Below are 19,889 nucleotides of genomic sequence, written 5' to 3'. Positions count from 1 at the left end.
CCAGAGGTCCACAGGGGAGCTGTTGGAATTGCGGGAGATGGGGGCACTACTCAAGAGAATGCAGGAGCAGACAAAACAACGGTTTCCAAGAGACAGAACAGTACGGACACCCCCACCCAGGAAGCCCCTACGGCCTCCCCATGGGACAATACCAGCAACCAGACAATGTAGTACAAAGGGGTAACGCACAACTACACGGACATCAGTACCGAACACAAAACTTCCCACAGAATAATGACAATGTGCACTACACACCTGGTAACACTTTCGCCACAGTAGCTAATGGGGCACCCGCCCCCGCACCGTACAGTGGAGTGTCAGTAGTTTCGGGGAACATTTTCGATCAGGGGGGGGCAATGAGACACCCCGCATAGGACAGCCCACAGAGAGCACTTGCGTGTCCAGTACTATCTACGACCCACAATGCATCAGAGGAACCATTGATAGGAGCGCAGATAGGAGACAAGCAATTCATATTCATGGTGGATTCGGGAGCGGAGAAATCATGCATTAGAGAGGGCCGGTTCCCGTTATCTAATAGAACGTTAGAGACGCAGGGGTTCTCTGGGGCTGTAATTGAAGTTCCTTACACAGAGGTATTGGATGTGACAGTAGGGGGTAAAACAGTGAAAGCACCCTTACTGTACTATGAAAACTCTCCCATCAACTTACTGGGGAGAGATCTCCTAAGCAAACTAAATATGACAATATCGTTCACAGGGAGCGGCATCGTATGTTCGACGCCAGGCATATGCCCCCTCCGCATACTAGCAGTAATACATGGCCACACAATCATGCAAGAGATCAGAGGGGTACCAAGAAATGAGGAGATGTTTGTTGAAGGTATGAGAACATTGGCTCTCATAGTACCAGAACTAAAAAGGGTGGAGTGGAGGATCCCAGCAGAATTCCTTTTTCGTCCCATAGCAAGCCCTGACACTGCTCTTGGGTCAGTACTATCGTTGGATTTGCATGCAGTACATGTATCAACAAACAGAATATGTGTGATTGGTGTTGACATGGAAGGATGCGAGTGGCGGACAGTATTGTGTACAAATGCAAATATCCCGCTGAGAGAGCTCTCGGACGAGGAGCTATTTTCTGACACTGAGGGAGATGGTGAAATAGTGATGGAACTAGCAATGCCCTGCGACATTGTAGTTACAGCCAGAAAAACTAAAGTTGAATTAATGGCGGTAGTAGGAGCACCACACACATTTTTTGATGAGGACATGAGTTCAGTACCCACTAACTTATGGACAAATGGCCCCCACGATGTAGGGTTGCTGCATGAAGTTCAGCCTGTGGTGATAAAATTAAAACGGGGAGCAATACTACCCCGGGTGAAACAATATCCACTGTCGCGAGAAGCAGAAGAAGGGATCAGAGAGACAATAGATGCACTGCTAGCACAGGGTATAATAGTGCCCTCAAACTCCCCATGCAACACATGCATTTACCCAATCAAAAAGGCGAAGGGGGGTTCATGGAGGATGATACAAGATTTACGCCCACTGAACGATGTGGTAATGAAGGAGTTCCCTTTAGTGCCGAACCCGGCGACAATACTGTGCAACATTCCAAAAGCAGCATCACACTTCACAGTAATTGACTTAAAAAATGCATTTTTCTCGATTCCCTTAGCAGAAGAGAGTAGGTACTTAACAGCATTTACATTGGGAGGAAGGAGGTTCGAACACTGCAGACTACCACAAGGATATTGCGAGAGCCCAAGCATATTTAACAGGGTACTACATGAAGATCTGGGGAATTTGTCTGTAGAAAGCACAGTGATTAAGTACGTTGATGATTTATTGGTTTGTGCACAAACTGAGGAAGAGTGCAGAAAGGACTCAATAACACTGCTGACATTATTGGCCAACAAAGGGTACAAGGTGGACAAGGGGAAGTTACAATACTGTCTGACAGAGGTCCTATACTTGGGTCAGCTGATATCAAAGGATGGCAAGCGAATCATACCAGACAGGGCACAGGCGATTAGAACAGTTGGGGAGCCCAAAACAGTAAAAGAGATGCAGAAATTTCTGGGTATGTGTAACTATTGCCGAGCATGGATATTGGACTATGCGGCGTACACAAGGCCCTTGTTACAGGCACTGAAAGAAGCACAACAAGAACACAAACACATAGAATGGACAGAGGAGATGAACACAGCATTCGACTCACTAAAAGAGCTGATATCAAGCGCTCCAGTACTAGCAAACCCAGATTATGGGCGCGAATTCTTCTTATTTTCACACTGCAAAGGAACACTGATGACAGCAGTACTGACACAGAAAACATCTTTAGGGCACAAACCACTTGCTTACTATAGCGGCACCCTAGACGCAGTAATGCAAGGTCATTTCGCGTGCGAGCAATCCCTAGCTGCAGCCGCGTTCGCGATTGAAAAAAGTGCCACGATAGTGATGGGCTGCCCGGTGACACTGTTTGTGGAACACTCACTTTTTGCAATATTAGAGCGAACAAAGAGTACATTGACAACACAACGCGCCACAGCATATGAGATAATATTGTCCAGCGCTAACATCCATATAGTAAGATGTAAAACAGTGAACCCAGCCACATTTATCACAGAGGCATGCACCGTAGAGGACATGCAGAACCACAACTGCGCCACGTACACAGGTGACGAAAGTCAGGATCAAGTGATTTTTGAAAATGCCCTGACCGAGGGTGAGGTGTATTTTGTGGACGGGTCAGCATCAATAGACATGGAGACAGGAGAAAAGCATGTGGGTATGGCAGTGGTACGATTAGAGGAAGATGAATATGAGATACTAGTACAACACCGCCTCCCATCACACTATTCAGCGCAAGCAGCAGAACTAATAGCGCTAATAGAAGCATTGCATGCCGCCAAGGGGTGCGCAGTAACCATATATACAGACTCAGCATACATGACAACAACAGTTCACGGTGGGTTGGCCCGGTGGGGGCGGAGAGGGTTTCGGCGAGCAGACGGAACGCCAGTTCAGCATGCAGAATTATTGAAAGAATTGATTGAGGCCCTGCAAGACCCCACGGCAGTGGCCATCGTAAAATGCCAAGCCCATACCACAAATACAGATTTTATATCTTTGGGGAACGCGGCAGCAGACGCCACTGCCAAAGCAGCTTCATATTTACAGAAAGGTGAAATAGGAGAGTACATGTTGCACCACACAGCAAGCCAAGAGGTCCCCACAGGATACAACATGATGTCCACACAGGAGATAATAGAGCTGCAAGAGGGAGCTAGTGCAGAAGAAAAATTGCTGTGGACTAAGAGGGGATGCAGCAAATCACCGACTGATTTATTGTGGCGACAAGAGAGTTCAGGAAAAGTGGTAATGCCAATTACGCTGTTAGAAATAGCATTTCAACAACTACACTTTCCCGCACACAACGCAAAGAAACACATAATGGCAGAGATACAAGAAGATTGGTTTGCACCTTGCCTCCAGGAACACGTCACAAGGTTAGCTCTAGAATGCACGACATGTCAAATTTACAACTCAGGTATGACATTGCGCACACTAAGGGGAACGATACCAAAACCAAGTGGCCCATTCAGAGAGCTCCACATTGATTATGTAGACATGGGAGAAAGGTGTAATGGGGCTCGATACATGATTGTGGTTGTATGTCCATTTTCGAGGTGGGTGGAGGCAGGCCCATGTGCCCGCCCTGACGCGAAGGGCGCCGCGAAGTTCCTAGTGCGGGAAGTCTTTCCGCGCTGGGGAATTTGCGACGTTATTCGCTCAGATAACGGGACGCATTTTGTTAATGAACTATTTAAAGAAGTGACTACATTATTGGGAATACAGCACAAATTATGTTCGATTTATCATCCTCAAAGTAATGGCGTCGTGGAAAAAATAAACGGGCTGTTAAAAAGCAGATTATCAAAACTTTGTTTTTCCCTTAAAAAGACTTGGATGTACTGCCTGCCTTTGGCCTTGTTTGAACTGCGAAACCAGCCAAGTAAGGACCACCATTTGTCCCCGCACGAGATCGTCACGGGAAGAAGAATGCACACAGCGCATTCGCCTCTCCGTGAGCGTTCTGATGCACACAGAAGCGCAGCTATATTGGGGGAGGAGTTCACAGAATACCTGCGAAAACTGACACGGGCAGCGCGCGTAATTGCAAAGCAACTAGCCCCCCCCTCTACAAGAGAGGAGGGGAACGCGACTGAACCAGAGAGGCTGCCTGAAAAACCACTACAGCTAATGCCTGGTGACCTTATATATGTCAGAAGTTTTGTGCGGAGGTGGAATGCACCACGTTTCCATGGCCCCTATGAGGTAGTGTTTTGCACGCCCACAGCAGTAAAGGTGAAGGGCCTGCGATATTGGGTGCATTTGACAGACGTCCGTAAAGCTTACAGCGCTGCGGAGAGTGAGGTGCAGGACGAGGCACAGGCAACAGCGGACGATGAAGTTGTGCGGAATGAATGATTGGAATTTTGTGTGCATTATGAGATGAACAGTGAACACAATTGGCGCGCGACAAATGTCCTGGACTAAACATGTACATATGTATATGTAAATTTTCTTTTTTATTACAATTTTTGAAAGTTTTGCGTGATGTTTTTTTTTATTGTTGTTGTTTTTAAACTGTCATTTTTTTTATTTATATATATATATATATTAAGTAAGGTACGAATAATGATGATTGAAAGGCTACCTTGTCTGTCAACACACCCCCTCCCTCACCCAATCCTATATTTTATCAACGAAACGTTACAACGTGGAAATGTTTACATGCTTGTACTTAATGAACCTTTGTGTCTCAAACAGGATTTATCATGGCATCGAATGGGCAGCCTGCAACTAATAGATGTGTCAGATTTAGAGAAATGTTAGTGGCTAGATTGACATATTCATTTGAATGTGGTTTATCAATGTGTGTTATTGTGTTCTTCATCTCAATGTTTTGTCTAGTATTACACTGGGTCATAGCGTTCATCTCTACTGAGATGAACGAGGGGGGAGGGGGGAACAACACCACCCTTGCCCCTGGAATGAAAACAATTCCGACTGTGGGTATCAAAGAAGGTGATTTCTTGGTCTGGGATGGATCACACTTTGTGTGGGGATACTATACTACACCACCCACTGCTGTCCTGTCACAATCGAGAACCAAAAATGTAAATAATGACACAATGTCCCAACCTGAAACATATAACAACCGCACGATCCTTCCCGCCCCAATTCCAAACAACGATCTCTTGTTTATTAAGGAGGATGGAAAAGTGATTATGATGACAGAACACAAGTCCCTATATGAAGAATTAGAAAAGGGGGGTGGGAAGGAGGAAGGGGGGCCTGTTTCTTCACCTACTATAACGAAAAGGTACAGAAGGAGGGAGAAAAGTAGGCGGAGAAGAGAGACTGGTGGAAAGGGGTATGATGAGTATTATGGGCTAGGGTTAGACAAAATGGAAGACCCACGACACCCTCACCAAGCAAATAAATGGTATGCAGATATGAGCACAACAGCCAAACAGACAACCAATGAGAGCTGCTATGTCTGCTCGCTTATCCCCCATGCATCAGGCACACCTAAAGTGTTGTTACCACGAGAATTGCCCATTGTGGATGCCCAATGTCTCCTTCATCTCACGCTGTGTAGAATAAAGAACACTTTTCAAGCACACGATGTCTCTTTCAGAATGCTACAGAACAACAAAACATGCTATTCACAAGCGTCTGGAGTGGTCTGTCTTAAAGAACCTTTCTTTGCAATACAAGGGACACTGTTTTCCGAAAACAAATGGAGAGACGAAGAAGTACTGTGTAAGGCAGAAGCACTGAAAGGTGTCCAACCGGACAAGTTGCGGTGGATGGAAAAAACGTGCTTGCCAATATGGAAAGAACACATCCCTAAACTAACATGGGTAACAGCGATGGAGAAACCCTTCAAGCTACAAAGTGAAATACAAAACGAACTATGTTTCAAGGGAGAAGGAAAAATGGCAATGGGAACGAATAAGAACTGTAACAAAACTCTCACCATCCCAGACATGAAAAAAGGAACAGCAGCACTAATGGACGCATACTGGGTATGCGGAAACAAGGCATACTTGCACCTTCCCCAATCATGGAGTGGTAGCTGCTCAATGGCCACTTTGCATTCAACACTAATGGTGATTCCAGAAAGCCACATTGACAGAAGTAACATGATGAAAGGAGACTTGAACAAGGATGTAGCTTCTCCAACTACACAAGCGCACCTTTATGTCCTGTCCTCCGGAGGGAAAGGAGAAGAGCTCTCACGGAACAAGCGAGCCTCGAACTACATATCGCAAGCATCATCTGATTTATTGGCACAGATCCCAGACAGGTATCGCCTGTTCAGCTCCGTGGAAACATTCTTTGCCTCGTTAGTATCAAGTGTCCAAGCAAGAGCAAATGCAAAATGGCTCCAGATCACACGGTGGGAACTGATCCAGTTGGCCAATGACACTGAAGAAGGGTTCAACATAATAAAGGTGGAACTACGAGCTCTGCGACTAATGACCATGCAGAACAGGTATGTTCTAGACCTGTTAACAGCGATCGATGGAGGTGTTTGCCGAAAAATAGGAAGTGCGTGCTGCACGTTCGTACCTTCCGAAGACGCAGAAAATGGGTCCCTGTCCCACGTTATTGAAGCAGTACATAACCTGGGCGAGAAGATGAAAATGGAAGGTGGAGCTGAGGATAGCTCGTGGTTCGACAATATCTTCTCTTGGGTTCCCTCATGGCTTGGAGTGACAATGAAGTTCCTGATACCAATAGTGGTGATCCTCCTTGTGATGTTCTGCCTGTGCCAGGTGGGCCTCCGATGTTGTGCTAACGCAGTTCCTAACGGTGCAATGATGATGGTGACAATGGGCAACTCTGGTGGTACAATTAAGGCAACACAAGAAGTACATGTGCAGACAGGAACAGATAACACTCCCAGGTACCAGTTAGTGCCTATGTGCCGTGATAAGTTCATAGTAGATAAACTATGGCACACCACTATCAAAGAACCACGAGACGTAGAACTGGAATGGTATGAGGAGGTCTGGGTAGATCTGGAAGAAACTGGCGACTGTATATATTTAACATGTACACCAGACGAGTATGCTAGGAGAGGTGAGAGTTTAAGGGGGGTGTGCAGAGCATGGATGCCTAGAAAAGGAACCCCCGCATGGGATAACGCAGTGATAGAGGAGCAAGAGTGTAGAAGATTGGAAGAGCTAAAGAATTCGTTACTTTAGTAACGAAAGGGGGGAAATGTAGGGGAGGACCGGCCACACGGCCCTCCTCACCTACAGCCTTCTCCCCAGGTGAGGACCATGGCTCAGTGGGCGTCCCCTCATGCCACCCGGGCCCAGGTGGAGGAGGGCTCACCCGCCGACGACATTGCCCACACTCATCCCTTCCTTGCATTCTCCCAAAATTCAGTCAGGTCTAAAAGCCATCTTGTCCAGCAAACATGGTGTGAGTTCAGCACACTATAACGAGGCCCCCACCTTTGGAGGGCCTTTCATGCATCTCTGCCGCCTCAGCAGCCCTGGCAGATCCGCTGCGAGCGCGTTCCCATGAGAAAGTCGGAGATGAGCTAAACCCGAGATGCCAACACGGCAACATTCTATCAGTCACAATGTAATATTGCACCCCGTATGACCCAGACCGCGAGGCCGGGGTAACGGGGAAAAAAAAGCTGAAGCATCACTATCTGAAGAAAGTAGAAAATAATTCAAGTACTGGTATTAATGAACTACCTCTGTTTAAAATGTGAATACACTATTAAAATGTAACGTTATATGATATCCCTCCAGGTCTGGACTAGTGCTGCTATAACCACGGAGAAAGATGTTAACCAAACATGTAACCTCTATCTGTAAAAGGGTTTTTTCAATATTATGTAGAAACTTGAACTCATATATGTTTTCTTAATCACCCAAAGCGGCGAGCATCAACCTCTGTAGGCCATAACCTAGATATCCCTCGTATAACGTCTAATGTATATACAATACGCGCACAATGTAGTGAATGTAATGTTAGGTAATGAAAAGGTACTGAAACCGACTGTAGTAAACAAACGTATAGTGAAATTGATATATATATTGATACATGTGTGTGGCTAACGTAATGTCGAAATAAAACAGAACAGTGTAAAACTTCTGCATTCACTGATCAGCAACGCACGAGGAAAATACCTTTGTGGATATATGCAAGGCCATTCCCACTCCCACCCTACTAAGCCTGCCAGATAAAAACAGCTAAGACTTGTGCCGCGCTCCCTCACCTCCCCCAACCAAGCTGGCGTTACTTCAGAGAGTCAGGGGCCCCGGCACCGCAACCAAGGCCACAGGCCGCCACCTGTGTTATTTACAGCACGGTAATAAACCCACGGTTGAACCCACTGATCTACCAGCACCCTCTCATAAATCCCACAAACCCCCCAAGAATCCTGACCCCGCGCAAGGACGATCCCCATCATTGGGACAAGACACAGAGACCCATTTATGTAATAACTCCTAACGCAGCAGGCAGAGATGTATCGTTCGACCCAGGCCCAGAGCCCAGTCTCGTGACCTGAAATACCGGTCAATAGGACACAGGTAAATCTCACTCCAACCACCAGACCTCTCACGAGGTGCATTCCTCATGTGTTGCGTTTATTTTATAAGATGAACCACCGAGCGATTTATTGATGAAGTAAATGTCGTTTTTTGAATAACTGCAGTGTGCATGGCCTAGGGCAGACGAGACAGGGAAGGTATTCGTCATTGTCACAGGCTGCCCCACCATACCAACACCGCTCGGATGACCTCAAGCTGGCCTGCCAGGCCCAACCCAACCCACGAGGGTGACCAGTGACGTCGTCACGCCAAGACCAACCACGCTGCAGCAACACCTATAGTTAGTCGACGCCACCCAATCCCAATTAACTTGTGCCCCCTATAGTGTTTAGGTGTTGATGACGTTTCTTGTATTAGAAATACGCCTGTCTTTGCGATTGTCAGACAGAGCGCTCTCGTAGGTTGCAGAGTTCTTTGCATGCCTTATTTTTGGATAAACTCCCACTTACGCTCACCCGCACTCTGTCTTGGTCTTATTCCCACTACGGGAGAGTCCTTTATTGTCTCTCATTGCGGGGAGGATCGTGCTGAATTTGGGGGCGCTTCCCTTCATTACCTGGATCTTAAACACATAGCTCTGATGCAGATGCATCAGCTCACCTATCAACAGGATTTGAACTAACAGGTTACACAATGATCTCTGCAGCAGGGTTATTGACCAACTGAGCAACCTTTCCCAAAAAGCTGTTGACTTGGAAAGGCAAATAGGGTTAGGTCACTGGCAGTGAGGCTTTCCTTACAAAACTGACTTGTCAAAATGTCTCAGCCTGTTTGGACTATGCTGCATGAGTCAGTAGATTCATAATGAGGCTTGATTTGCTAGATTTTAAGTAGTGGGATTCAGTAATGTGATATGGGAGAAGCAGATGTTTTGAAAAGCGCAAGGCAGAGTAGGAGGGATTGAAGTATATGACCGCATTGCCATCTTCTCACACTGTCTGCCAGTGTGCATCACACCAGCTCAGGATGGTGGTGGGAAGAATCTACGTGAAAATACCACATTGTTTACTGCGAGGTCGAAAATCCTGCACACATTTTCTGTATTTAAAAAGCAGGGGGAGACCGCTCGCAGCACACCCCCTCCACATCCACTCACTTTATTAAATACCCCTACCCAATGCCCCTCCCCATCTATTCTTTGGGGTACATTTTTTGATTTCCATGTAAGGTTTTCTACATCCCAGTAATGGGATTCAGGAATTTTGTAGTGAAACCGGTTGGAAGAGGAGCTCAGACAATGTTCTTGCTCAGTATTTTAGCCCGTTGCAGAAAATGCCAACACATGTTCGTGCTTTGTCAATACAGCAGCTCTTTTAAGAAATTCAGGTACTGTCCCAAAACATAGCAGTCCTGCTAAGAAATGCGGGCATGATGCAATTGGCAGCACTGTGAATAATTGGCACTGTACCATGATGTGTATAGCAGCTCTGCTGATAAATTAGGCTACTTTGCCTGAATATATAGCAGTCCTGTTCAGAGTTACCTGTACCATCTGTGCCACTGAAAATATATACAGCACTGCTTCTACCTACATCCATTATACCCGCTTGCGGTGGGTGGGTGGTTAGAATGGGAGTTAAAGTAAAGTTCAGTCTAGATGCCCATCTCATTCTTGCTCTCCAAGACCACAAACTATGTACAGTGCCCTTTCATGCATGCACATGCACTAAGACTAAATAAAACACATCGTCATATAGAACACCAAAAGCGTTTCCTTCTCACAAATGCCAAACATCTGCTTGCTGGGAGGCTCTTCCAAAACTTCGAGATATCAGACGCAATTGATGTGCTTCTGTGATGAAAAAATAAAGTATGAAATGCCCATGATGCTGCAACTGCGCTGCCTCTATTAAAGCTGATCAAAACAGAGGAAAATGAAGCAGAAATGCAGTGCTAGTTTAAGACCATTTTCATTTTACACAATACTACATCTGTCCTAATGCGATGTGAAAAGCATGATCATGATTCAAAATGCTTCAATAACACTGTAACCTACGAAATGCAGGCAGTTGAATGAAATGAACAAAACACAAATTCCCTTCTACATGACTCTAAAGTATTATCTTTTTATAATCATTAAGAGTGTTAAAAAATAGACCAGAACTCATCCAAGTTGCTTCTTTCAAGCAACTGTGTGGACCCCCTGTCTCCACTGACCTCCAAGATTTATGAGGGTGCTGCTATAAATAGCATGTGTAAGCTGTATGCAAGGAAGAATTAAAAGGGCCTATTTGACTAGATTTCTGTGCGTAAAAAGGTCTGACATGCACCTTACCTTGAGGGCTGGGTGAACAGGTACAACTTTATAATAAATATTGAATAAATAATTATGGCAGCAGAATAATGATCAGCAGTATAACAATGACAGGTAAAACCTTTTCATACAAAATTTCAACCCGCTAAGTACTAGTGGGTCCCCCTTGAAATCAGAGTCTATTAACATTGAAATAGAAGGCCTTACAAGCCAGCTAAAAACTCCTAAACATTGTCACACCAGTGAATCGTGTAATGTTTAACAATACCGTTCACCACAAATTGAACAGAGTCCCACACTTCACTTGCTTATGGCCAGTAATTTGGGCTCACATTTTTGCCCCTGCATACCTGCCAAGTTAATTGTGGACTATTTCCCCTATTCACATACTGTAAGGATTACAGAATAAAAACAGAAAAGGTTTCTCAATGTTTAACGGTGCTTCTATGCTTTCCTCATGTCAAAAAGTTCTTGTATAGGAAACCAATGGAGTCTTCCTGTGGTAGCTGCAGTTTACCACACCACATATTATTACCACACAAACATATACACAACATTAATATCTGCGAAATGGCTCCGGACTCTGACACTCAGAGCTACCTCAACAAAGATGACTGGGCGCCACCAGCTTTAAGATGGCCAAGGAAAATGAACCCCTTTGAGAAAAAACATTCTGCTGGTTAATGAAGCTTTAGAGTACACATTAGCACCCTAGTCCCTAGGACCACTGCAAATTTACCGAACATGCCGCTCTGTGCAAAACTATGTGAGCATGTAAGAAGTAAAGATTTCCTTAGCCCGATTACGCTGTGATGGTGAGAAAGGCTAAACGGCCACACTACAGTGAATTATAACATGGGTAATGTGGTGGCAATTCCCCTTAAATGTGCAGTATATGAAGGGAACCTAATGCAGGCTTAAAACATACATACCTGTGTTCGAACTTGGGAGATCTCAGTTTACTAGCCCAGACTATGGTGTAATGTCAGAAAGACACTGCTAAAAGAAAAATACTAGATGGCCACCATTGACCTCAAGAAATGGGTTGCCTCGTGAGCTGCCCCAGTGAGATGCTTTCCCAAACTAAATGCCACTGACACAGAGCTTGCACACTATCTCGTCATACACCCTCGTACAACATACACCATAATATGTGTAATTACTATACTGTTATTGCCTGGGACAGGTGCTCCCTCTTAGACCCAAATACAGCGTTGCCATGGGTACCTCCAACTCGAACTCTTTTATTCAAACGGGGGTCTTATTTTCCTATAAGGACGCTGAGCTTCTGCATGATCTGGTACAGCCACGACAACGACCCTCACACCCAACACCTGGGGCGAAATGAGTAACACGGGCCCTAATGTGGATAATTAAACCCCTTGATATATATTTAGCCATGAAAACAGTACTGTAATGGAATTCGAAGGAATCCAACCAAAACAAGGAAGAACTTTAAAGGGGTAATGCTCCCTTTCTAAATGAAGCATCCCCCTCCTACTTCTTTTCTGTTGAGCCACAGAAAGTAAAAACCTGCTCTAGGCATTTCCGTTTGGTGAACGCTATGTTCGGCGGAACAAAAGTGACAAGCAGACTGGCGGCAAAACCCGCCCTGCCACGCTTTGCCTCACGTCACCTTAACGAAATCCCCCAGGGTGGGAGACCATGCAAGAACAGCCCGAACTGGCCTGTTAAGTGCTCTAGAGGTAAACGTGCCGGCAAGAGCACCCACCCCGGTTCCTGTCTCTTCTGCTTCCCACTACATCACTCCGCAGAGGTCTACCTTTCCTGGGCCATACCAAAATCACGCCTCTCAGGAGGGTCTGGGGGAACAAATGAAATATGCCTAATTTACCTCACATCAACCCACAGTCCCCCTGGTGTGGGGTCATACCAATGTCCACCATTTTGTGACGGCCACGCTTTGCACGTGAAACCATGCAAAGAAGGAAAACAAGGTATGACATACCTGTAATTGGTTTATTGGACGACAGAAACCTGTACATTCCAAATACAGAACCCTCAACAGAATAACATAGACACAACACACAGGTACAATGGAACAGTGAATAACCAACACTACCAGTTATTTGCATGGTAAACAAAGCCGGTTGTGTTGCACATATCGGATAACCCTGCTAGGTCCAGTCTAGCAGGTGATTTTATTATATTGTTTCGGTTGCTAAGGAAATAACACTGCACATTCCCACTCTCAAAAAGTAAGAACCCAGTCGATCCAAGTTCCAGATTGAAACCTGCAATTTTGGGGTACGTTACACATGCACTGGACAATGTCATCTCTTATGATAGATATGCACCTCCTCACATGGTGCAGCCTGTGTATAGACTTATTTATGAGCGCTTCCTTATTCTCAAATTGCCCCTGGACCAGACACATTTAGAACCCATGGTTCTCATTGGCCCCTTCTATATAGGGCGATTCGTATAAGGGTTAGACCAAGAGCTACTGCTTGACTGGTCATTGAGAATTACTCCACTGTTTTGATATCTTCTAGGTGGATTTTTCCGTGTGGATTTGTCACATTTTTCTAATATTGACGTCATGCCATTCTTCTTAACTTTGGTGTTGGCTTTCACGCTGTCCTGGGACAAAAGGAGTACTTGAATGTCCTTTTCCCCAGCAATATACATCACAACTTATTTTAACTTTCTCCCAGGTCTTTCTTCTTGATGCAGCCACACCCACAGCAGAGGGGCGGTTGGGACCTAGGCAGGGAAGGCTTGAATAGAAATTCTCTTTTCACAGCCGAAACACACAGAATAGACAGCTAATATCTCTAATTTGGGTATTTACAGTATGAGTACCTCAATCCTTTTCACCAGGGTCACTTCCTTGGTCTCGGTGTCAGCAAGCATGCCAAATCTGTTTGAAGGTGGGATTTCTGGGGCGATCGTTATTGACCTCAATCTAGTCATTGCTTGGCAGGCTCACTGATTTATTAGATTAGATTTAAACCCCCAAAAGCCTTGGGAGCCCCGCTCACTTTTGCTGCTAGCGTTTGTACCATCAATGCCTTGCAACCTGTCTTGAATCTCCATGATTAGTACATTTACATCCTTAATGGACTTCGTTTTGAGAACCTATCTTGGTGATATTGCTCTTGGACATCTTGGATCGATTACGTCCCCCGTTAATATACACTGAGGTACAATGAACTCGCCCATATGTGCCTTTGAATTCTATAGTTGGTGGGATGATTAGCAAGTTTCAAGCGTAACACTTACCGCTAGAGTGGAAACCTTGGCAGGGTGGCTTGATGATACAGTAACTCTTCACCTCTGGACACTGAACACCTGCAGCGGCCAACGCTGCGGCCTTTCCCCAGTGGGCTTCACCCTGGGGTGATAGTACGCCAGTTGATGATCTCCAGGTGGCGTGGCAAATCGCTGCTTCCTCAAATATCGCATGCTGCGCTAGACTGGCTCCTTCTCTGCGCCAAACAGTGTTCTTTCCCCACTGTACTTCACCATGGCAGGGCAGTACAGCCGTTGATGAACTCCAGGTGGCATGGCCAACCGTTGCCACCTGGAATATCACAAGCTGCTCTGGACTTGGCCCTCCTCTGCACCAAACACCATGCCTTTTCCCCAGCATGTACAGATTAATTTGCAGGGCCTAGTTTAGGATTCAACTCCCAGAGGGAATTAGATAGAAAGTGTGTTTGCCCTTTGGCCATCACTTGTAGACCGCCAGCTTTTTAGACAGCAGGGGTTATCGAACTCTGGAGGTTATCCTGGGGTTGAGTGATCCCTGGGCTAGGGAAGGAACCTCTGCTTGAGTCGAGAGAGTGAGGGAGCGCCTTTCAAGTTTCTCAAATAAAACCATTGAACTGTGTTAGGGAGAATTCTCTCTTGAGGCTGAATTTCCTAACCTAGTGTGTCCCCCAGCAGCTTTGCTGGATTTCTGGAGTTTGTTTTTTTTCTCCTGCGAAGAGTGAGACTCTTTTTTTCTCCCACTCTTGGACATGATTTATGGTGTTCCTTTGACTGTTAATGTGGTTTATGGGCTCGGGAGGATAGCACAGCGGCAGCGTGCGCGTCTTGGAAGCAAGTCGACACGGAGCAACAACAGGTTCGATCCCCTGGTCCGCGCTTAGAAACCTCTTAGTGTTTAAGCGCGTTATAAATACCTAACTAAGACAAAAAACAAAAAAAACACAATTACGCAACTAAGAAAAATAAACAATTCCTCTAACAGCGCCTCGATGCCTGCGGGCTGTGTGAGCGCTTTATAAATGTAAAATAAAATAAAATGGGGTCCTTTACTCCATAGGGTCTCATGTGTTTTTACTATGTGTGTTACACAGCACCCTCCGTGCAGTAACACAGGGGTGTCATAGTGACACCCCACCATAGACTCCATACCCTGGGAGTGACTTCTGTCTCCCAGGGCATGTAAAGTCACCATTGGCTTTACTAGTCCCAAATTATTAACAGAAACCAGTACAAACCATCATATTGTGGACGTACTGGTCGGGGCAATTCGATTGCCCCGGGGTCTGTTAGTCGAGGGGGCACATCTCCGTCCCCCCTGATCGAGTTTTGGCTGGTGGCCGTGGAAACTACTTTTTATATTCGACCGCGAATATATCCCTATGGGATTTTCCCATTGTTCGAGGCTACCAACTTTAATTATTTAATTCTCATAGCCTCGAACACACCGCCGGTTTATTTAATTAATATTAATTCACCGGTTGGTATTATTTGCCAGGACTCGATTCTAAAATGGCATTTGTGTTCTCTTCTGTGACTCCAACCCAAGTCGAGCCTTTGTTCCACTTTTTGGCGGGCTTCTCCACAGAATCCTCCAAAAGTGGTGCCACTCTGTCTGGGTACCACAGGGGGTGCGGGAGGGGGTTTAGGCACCCTGGACTGAGTTACCTTGGTAACTCAAGTCGCACTCTTGTGTGATTGGCCCAGGTGGTGAGCCGGCCGGCTCACCACTTAGCATGTTTGATTGACAGCTAGGCTGAGTGAATGGGGGTATGCTGCATAAAAGCAGGGCTTTGGGGACTGGAACTTCAGAAGTCGCCACAGGACCTGAGAATCTGACGAGGGAGAAGCTGAGCCGACCTACCACGACGACACCCCCGGTGAAGCCCTGCGGAACCGACTCACCACTTCCCGACGACCGAGAAGATCTCCTGGCTGGAGAGGCTTCTTCCCCTGACTGGTGGGCACAACCAGTTTACCTTCTTCTCTTCGCTCCCCAGACCGGTTTGTGGTCGAACTGCCCGTGCCAAGCACCCCGGCAGCTGGATAGCCACTTACCACTGGACCGCGAATCAACAGACCGCTCCTTGTACCTGAGAAACTCTGCGGCTGGTTTCTCCCGTGGCAGTGCAACGGACTCCGGTCTCTCCCTCCCCCCTGACGAGATCCTGTCTTCCCCCGGACGAAGCACCGACTTGCATCCGCTGCCAGGAACAACTGCCCCCGCTGGAGTGTTCTCACCACTTTGAGGTACCGTGTCCGCCAGGCTTCCCTTTCTAAAGATTGGTACAAGGTAATAATAACCCCTTAACCTTCTGGACTGGGCTGGCCGCCTTGACCCTCTAACTGGTCCCTTTCTTTGGTCCAACTCCTTTTTGAACCGTTACAAGACTTTTGTGCACTGCAACCGTGTGACCTTGGACACATTTCGTTTTGATCCTCTTAAAACGGATCCGGCCTACTGACTCTGAATTCACGGTATTACTTTGCCTTTCTCTCTTGTTGTGTTCGTGAAAAAGTGTTGGGATCTGTTTAAATTTATTCTCTGCTTTTCTCTCCCTTTTTTAAAAACGAATTATTAGAGTGCCATCTACGTTAAGCGCTCACCGCTGTCTGAAAATAAGTGGGGCTTTACTTAAGACTTGTCTAATATTCTTTTAAGGGAGTGTATATCTTTTAGTGACTGTGTTTTTGAATTGCTTACTATTAGTGCCTGTGTGTTTTTCTAGTTGTGGTTTTAAATAATTATCTCTTTTACGCCAAGCCCTGGTCAGTGTTTACTTGTCCTATTGTGTTCTCTTGACCTATTGTGAATACTCTGTATACTGCCTAACTCTTCTTGAGGGAAGTCTGACTGCTCAGCCACAGCTACCAAGTGAATCTGTCTGGTACAGACTGCTACCAAGTGGGTTTACTGCCAAACACCTGTAGTCCTAAATCTTTTGCAGTGGTCCCAGAGGGAACTGCCCAGGTTTCTGCCTAACAAACTGTCTCTGAGAGTTGGTGTGTTCTTGAGGCCATCTGTGACAGTGTCCACTTTACAAAGATTGAGTGTTGAGTCTTAAATCTCTCTGTAGTGTTATTGTGACATTTCCCCATACCACACTGAGGTGATGCCTCATTGTGCATTGTCAATAAACCTAACCATCCATCTGTTTTGACTAATTCAACTGTAGTGTTTTCTGTTAGGTGTGACAAACCCAGGGAATGTGTCCCTAGTCCCCAAGAGAGCCATCCCCATTGAGACTAGGGAGGTGAGGCTGCTGCGCAATACCCTACCTAGGGGACTGGGGGAGATCCCTCTGGGTACAAGGAATGACCAAGTAAGGATTTCTAACAACAAAGGTTCCTACTCCTCCTAACAATGTAATACTGCAAAACTGTTTAAATAAATACAAAAAAGCTTTTATTGATGGGACATCAAAATACAAAACCATTTAAAACCAGTTAATCTTTTGTCAATTACATACAACACATGTATGTTGAGTAAACATTCAAAAAAGTGCAACTGTGGTCCTGGTAGGGAAAAACACCTCTAAAGTGCTAGTGCTTCTGTACAGAACAGGTAGAATAGAAGAAATGCAGGAACATAAAAATGTTAAAACCAATATCAATTTTCTAGCCCATTTTTAGATAAGTTCTGCGAAAAGCAAGGGGGCGTAATTGGGCTTGTGCAGCCTATGCATAGAATGGAGTCTCTCCCTCGTAGGAGGAACAGAAGTTGAGAGCCACGCATTCAGGATGGTGAGTGGTGACCCAAGGCAGCCAAAGGAACGCTGTGGCTTTGACCAAGGAGGAGACCCTGTCGAGCCTGGGGCCACTGAGAAAGGAAGCAAAGCCAAACCAAAAGAGAATTACCGGTATTCTACTTCTGATGCCGTAGACCTGTAAAGGAAGAAGCAACAGAAGAAAGCTGACGCGCAGCCCAGAGCCAGGTCGAAAATGCAGGTCTCGCTGGCCAGAGAGACCGCCTACACAAGGCTCAAAGTAGAAATGTCCAACCAGGCATAAAGAGAAAGTTTGGTTTTTGTAAAAATGTTTCTATCCAGATCAGAAGAACCTTCTGAATAAGCAGAATTCATTCCTGGAGAGGGCATATACTAAACATTGTTCGGACTGGTTGATAAGGCTGGGGTTTTGCCAAGAGAAAGCTGAAATACGTGTTTTGTTTGTTTATTTGTTTGTTTGGAGCTAGCAGACCAAGACCTGGAAATGACTTTGAAAACTCTTTGGTGGGGCACAGAAATCCAGCCACCACTGATGTACCCAAGATGGAGAACAACCCTTTTCTAAGCTAAAGCTTGCATTGGCTTTCCTTCTGTTCATAGTGGTAGGGCAGATGTTAGGATAGTGTATGTTTTGACAGAGGGCAAAGTTTATTTGAGCAACCCCCTTTATTAGAGTAGGGAACCCATCGTAGAGGTAGAGTTTAGAAGAGGTTTTCTTTACTTTTCTAAATAAACATCTGATTCAAACATGTCCTCCTTGTCCGTCTTCTTTGTCTGACTTACCACATAGGCCTAACGGTAATAAGCAATGGGCCTAATCACAAGTTCAGTGGTGCAGTGATTCTGTTACCACTTCATTTTGGCAGTAGTGGAATTATCACTGCTTTCACTGTACCTCCGAATTCTGAGTTTGACCTTAAAGATGATGAATGGCCTCCAGCATGATACCGAAGGTAAATCCTCCACTGTAAGGCCAAAGGAATTAGTGTATTTACTGTGTGGAATTACCATTTGCAGAATTGTACTCTTAAAAACATATGTTTTTAAATTGCCAATTACAAGTCTTGTTGAATTAAATATGCTGTATGCTTATGTTAAAAACTTCTCTTTATTTCACTGTTGCATTTTATGATATGTGGTATGTAAACATGTGTATCGCACTTCGTTTTGTTTCCTAGACACCATGTTGGAAAACACTTTACCACGCTGGGTACCTTACCACCCTGAACTGAACATGATCTACTGATTGGCTGAGCACAGGTCACAAAATGGAAAAATAAGTTCAACAATTTAATAATACATATTGTTGGTCTGTTTTTTTTTTCTTCATTTCGTCTCATGCTTTTTTCTGAAAATACGTTTTTTTAAATTACTTTTTTACAATAAAATGGCTGACACGCCAAGAAATCCCAAGGAGGCAATTATTTCTCAATTGCACAATTTAGCTGCCCTCGGGGACAGGGACCGCCTCTCTGTGCTGCTCAGTCATTCATCATCTATTATCAATGAAACTGCTGAGAATGGGTGGACTGCTCTGATGTATGCTGCTCGCAATGGCCACTTTGATGTTGTTCAGATGCTCCTTAAACATGGGTAAGAATCATTTGAATGTGACTTGTGCGTAGCTTTTTATTGTCCATCTGGTCTACTTCATTGTATATTGTGGTGCCAATGTAGTACTTCATTTACTATTTTGTAACAAATTATGCTTTTTTTTCCAAAAGCAAACCAGTATTGTATAATTGTTTTTTTCAGAGTTCCTGTGTTATGTGCATAATCATGTGAAAGCAGATAATTTGTACACTTATAATTTAATTTATACTCTAATTATAAAAACAGTGTGTAAAATGATGACTATGTAAAGTCTAATTTACATCCATTTAACCTTGCAGTCAGTGAGGTACATTATAGTAAATGGTCAGTGGCCGCAGAGTCTTTGTTCACGGTGAGTGATTGTCATTACACCAATCAAAGGTCTTCTAGCCTCTCAAATCTCCAAGTCTACAATTAAAACATCCAAAACCTGACTCTCCTGGAAGTGCAAGCA

General features: G+C 45.2%; 1 protein-coding gene across 2 annotated transcripts in view; it reads left to right on the top strand.

The window, feature by feature from the left end:
- The window catches only part of NUDT12 (nudix hydrolase 12), a 273,377-nt gene that overhangs the window by 33,466 nt on the left and 220,022 nt on the right, over positions 1-19,889 (top strand). For both annotated transcript variants that reach the window (XM_069625469.1, XM_069625468.1), the window contains exon 2: positions 19,021-19,435. In XM_069625469.1, the coding sequence (XP_069481570.1) occupies positions 19,230-19,435 (206 nt within the window). In that variant the 5' untranslated portion in view covers positions 19,021-19,229. The remainder of the gene's footprint in view (positions 1-19,020; positions 19,436-19,889) is intronic.

This window comes from Ambystoma mexicanum, chromosome 6p (genome assembly GCF_040938575.1).
Source record: "Ambystoma mexicanum isolate Mex_15411 chromosome 6p, UKY_AmexF1_1, whole genome shotgun sequence".
Taxonomy (NCBI): Eukaryota; Metazoa; Chordata; class Amphibia; order Caudata; family Ambystomatidae; genus Ambystoma; species Ambystoma mexicanum.
This window is presented reverse-complemented; position numbering and strand designations above follow the sequence as displayed.